General features: G+C 15.1%; 1 protein-coding gene across 1 annotated transcript; it reads right to left on the minus strand.

Annotated features, from left to right (window-relative positions):
* Nucleotides 1-444: 444 nt before the first annotated feature.
* On the minus strand, nucleotides 445-812 carry PRSY57_0022800 (hypothetical protein; the record flags this gene model as incomplete). The annotated part of the gene is made up of 1 exon (XM_020114301.1): nucleotides 445-812. A coding segment is annotated over one exon (368 nt), but the record flags the coding sequence as incomplete, so codon positions are not given.

Genomic DNA, 812 nt, shown 5'->3' on the forward strand with positions numbered 1-812 from the left:
AAAAAAAAAAAAAAAAAAAAAAAAAAAAAAATTAAAATTAAAATTAAAATTAAAAGTTATCACTAAAAAAAAGAAACATTTATATATAATAACTTCATTATAATATAATTATATAATATATACTGTATTACTACAACTTTTTGTATTACGAAATATACATATATTGTTTATTTGCTTATATATATATATATATATATATATATATATTAATAGTTATTTTAACTAGCCTCTCATATGTTGATATTGTGCCTTACTCTTCACTATACATATATCATTATATATTTATTCATTTAATAAAAAAATCATAACTTATAAATTATTCTATCATTAAATATATACATATATATATATATATATATATATATATATATATATATATATATATATATATATTTATATTTATATTTATATATTTATATATATTACCATTTTATGTAGAGGGCCTTAGAGTATATTCAATTTCCTATTTTTAATTATGGTAAGCATGTCTAAAATAATTTCTTTGGTTTTCATCATTTTATTTAATTTATCATTTTGTATTTGTTGTTCTATTTGTGCAATGTTTTTCTCATATAATTTTTTTTTTATTAGGAAGGGTATTACATTCTCATTTATATTTTTATTTTCTTTATTTGTAGTTAATTCGTCGGAATTATCACACTTTAATTCTTTAAAAATATTATCATTAAAAATATCCTCTTTATATTTTTTATCATCATTTTGTATATTCTCTTTTATTTCTTCATATATTTTCTCATTCAATTCTTTAAAAATGTCATCTTCTAAAATGTCATAATTCATATTTTCATTTA

Source organism: Plasmodium reichenowi (assembly GCF_001601855.1).
Source record: "Plasmodium reichenowi strain SY57 chromosome Unknown, whole genome shotgun sequence".
Classification (NCBI taxonomy): Eukaryota; Apicomplexa; class Aconoidasida; order Haemosporida; family Plasmodiidae; genus Plasmodium; species Plasmodium reichenowi.